The 2,878-nt window shown below is 35.9% G+C and overlaps 1 protein-coding gene across 3 annotated transcripts in view; it reads right to left on the bottom strand.

The window, feature by feature from the left end:
- Positions 1-2,878, bottom strand: part of LOC106869971 (WW domain-containing oxidoreductase) — a 276,220-nt gene that overhangs the window by 256,261 nt on the left and 17,081 nt on the right. Inside the window, exon 2 of one of the 3 annotated variants that reach the window (XM_014915918.2) lies at positions 1,502-1,566. The exons of 1 other annotated variant lie outside the window; for it this stretch is intronic. In XM_014915918.2, coding sequence (XP_014771404.1) covers positions 1,502-1,566 — 65 coding nt within the window. Of the gene's footprint in view, positions 1-1,501; positions 1,567-2,878 lie in introns of those variants that run through there. One more of the 3 variants, XM_014915920.2, reaches the window with a different exon arrangement.

Raw genomic sequence — 2,878 nt, 5'->3', positions numbered from 1 at the left:
ATATATATATATATATATGTAAGTATGTATGTGTGTGTGTATATATATATATATATATATATATATATATACACACACACATACATACATATATATATATATATACACACATATATATACATACACACATATATATACATATATACACATACACACACACACACACACATATATATATATATATATACATTCATCTATATGTATACATGTATATATATATGCATTTATATATATATAAATATATATGCATATATGTATTTATGTACATATATGTATTTATATATGCATATTTATATAAATACATATATATATATATATACACACACACATATATACATATAGGCAAAATTAATATGAATAATTAATAAGTAAGAAATCCACAGCTGTCTAATTAATTAAAGAGTTGGCCTACTAATGAAAAGTCATTAGTCAGAAATGAGTTTATTTATTTTGCACAATGTTTTGCTTGAATTCATCTATGCAGTGCCACACATATATACATTATATATACATATATATATATATATATATATATATATATATATATATATATATATATATACATATATATATATATATCTATGTATACATACATACACAGACACACATTAGCTAATATTGACTTACAAAAGGCTTGTGGGTGCATACATAAGCTGTAATGTATGCACTGTGAAGGTAAACACTAGGTGATTATCTCCTTTTGCCATCTTCAGCCACGCCGCCATCTTACGATCCCCAAAGAACCACAAAGGTAAATGATTGTAGGGAGATAATCCCCTAGTGTTTACCTTTATAGCGAGGCATTTTCCCCCTCCATATTTTGAAGAGGTCACGGGCCAGCAGTGTTTGGGGGGTGTAGATACACCATAAGGCTAAACCCCTTATGAGCGAGAAACTCAGGATAACCCCATAAACCGGCCTACCGCCATTATAATATTAACTGTTTAATGTCCATTGTCCATGCTGGCATGAGCTGGATAGTGTGACCAGAGTTGGCAAGCCAGAGACCTGCACTGGGTCCCAATCTGATATGGTTTGGTTTCTATATTTGGATGCCCTTCCTAATGCTAACCACTTTATGGTGTTTGTTGGGTGCCTTGGACGTGGCACCACTCAAGCGCTGTCACATGGCAACAGCACGAGTGCTTTTTTGTGTGGCACCAGTACAGGACTCTTGCGGGTCAGTCCTCTACACCAAGGAAAGCAGCCTTAACACTTCCGCTGTGGAATGTGGGTCTTTCCGCTTCCAACAATAATTAGCAAAGCAGGGAACCTGCAACCGAATCATACTTGTTTGCGAGTGATGGGTATGTGTCTGTTGGGTGGGTGGGTGACAAACCAGTTAAAAAAAAAAAAGCAAGCAAACACAAAATAAACCTGGGGCAGTTGCTGAGAACCATGGGAAGTTTACAAGAAGGGAAAGAACATTTTATATATAACAAGGTTTAAGATATTTCACGCATTGAAGAAAGAAAGAAAGAAAAAACAGTTGTATACTGACCTCCTTTTACAATTTTCTTTTTGCCACTGACGGGGTGTGTCCACTGAGTAGATTTAGTTGCATGGCTGGGGGAAGAGAAGAGGAGGCAGAAGAGGAGGAATTAGATAAGGAAATTGTCTGGCTTCCTGAAAGAAGTTCTCTTCAGATTCAAAATGTATGACAGGCCTATAAATTGCTTGTCTGATTCTCCGTGTGTGTGTGTGTGTGTGTGTGTGTGTGCGCACATACACATGTATATGAATGACCAAGACTGAGCATGTATTTAATAGAATGTGTGTGTGCGTTTGTATGTATATGTATGTGAACGTGCGTGTGTGTGTGTGTGTGTGTGTGTATGAAAGAGAGAGAGAGCCTGAAAATATATAATTACAAAGAAATAAACATTTGTATATACCACACATCTGTCTGCATGTTTGTGTACATGTGGATACATATATACTTAAATACACACACACACACACACACACACACATGCGTCTGTGTGTGTATGTATGTGTGTATTCTTTTATTCTTTCAGTCATTTGACTGCGGCCATGCTGGAGCACCGCCTGTAGTCGAACAAATTGACCCAGGGACTTTTTCTTTGTGAGCCTACTACTTATTCTATCGGCCTCTTTTGCCGAACCGCTCAGTTACGGGCATGTAAGCATCAGTTGTCAAGCGATAGTGGGAAGACAAAAACAGACACACAAATACATACATACATATAAATATATATATAAAATGAAAGAAGTCCATCATTTACTAAATCCACTCACAAGACTTTGGTTGGCCCGGGGCTATAGTAGAAGACACTTGCCCAAGGTGCCATACAGTGAGACTGAACCTAGAACCATGTGGCTGGGAAACAAGCTTCTTACCACACAGCCACACCTGCGCCTACATTTATATTCATACAAACACATTTTTTATGTACGTGTGCATATACATATGTACATACACATAAATACATATATATATATATATGTATATATATAGATATATATATATATACACATACAAACATTGGTGTGCATACACGTACACACACATATTGGTCATGAAGTTTTCTAATGAATATTTATCTGGCTGTCTGTTTACATGTAAATACTAACTTCCGAACAAACCTCATTGTTACATCAACAACAAAAACGAAGGCAAAAAAAAACAGCAAAAAAGAGAAGAAAAAAAACCCCTAGTCATTGCAGCAAAGCATTGCATGAGAACTCAACATGAACAAGGGAAAGTTCCTCAATCTCTCATGCGCCCCTAAATACACCTCACTTCACCCCTAAATCACCTCTACAGACTGACAGAATGACAGACAAAGATAGTACATGAAAAAAAAAAGAAATTAAAAAAACACTCTAAAAGACCAAAAAAATATATTACGGCCTT

This window comes from Octopus bimaculoides, chromosome 17 (assembly GCF_001194135.2).
Source record: "Octopus bimaculoides isolate UCB-OBI-ISO-001 chromosome 17, ASM119413v2, whole genome shotgun sequence".
Taxonomy (NCBI): Eukaryota; Metazoa; Mollusca; class Cephalopoda; order Octopoda; family Octopodidae; genus Octopus; species Octopus bimaculoides.
The sequence above is the reverse complement of the archived record's forward strand: the minus strand, read 5'-3'. Positions and strand labels throughout refer to the sequence as shown.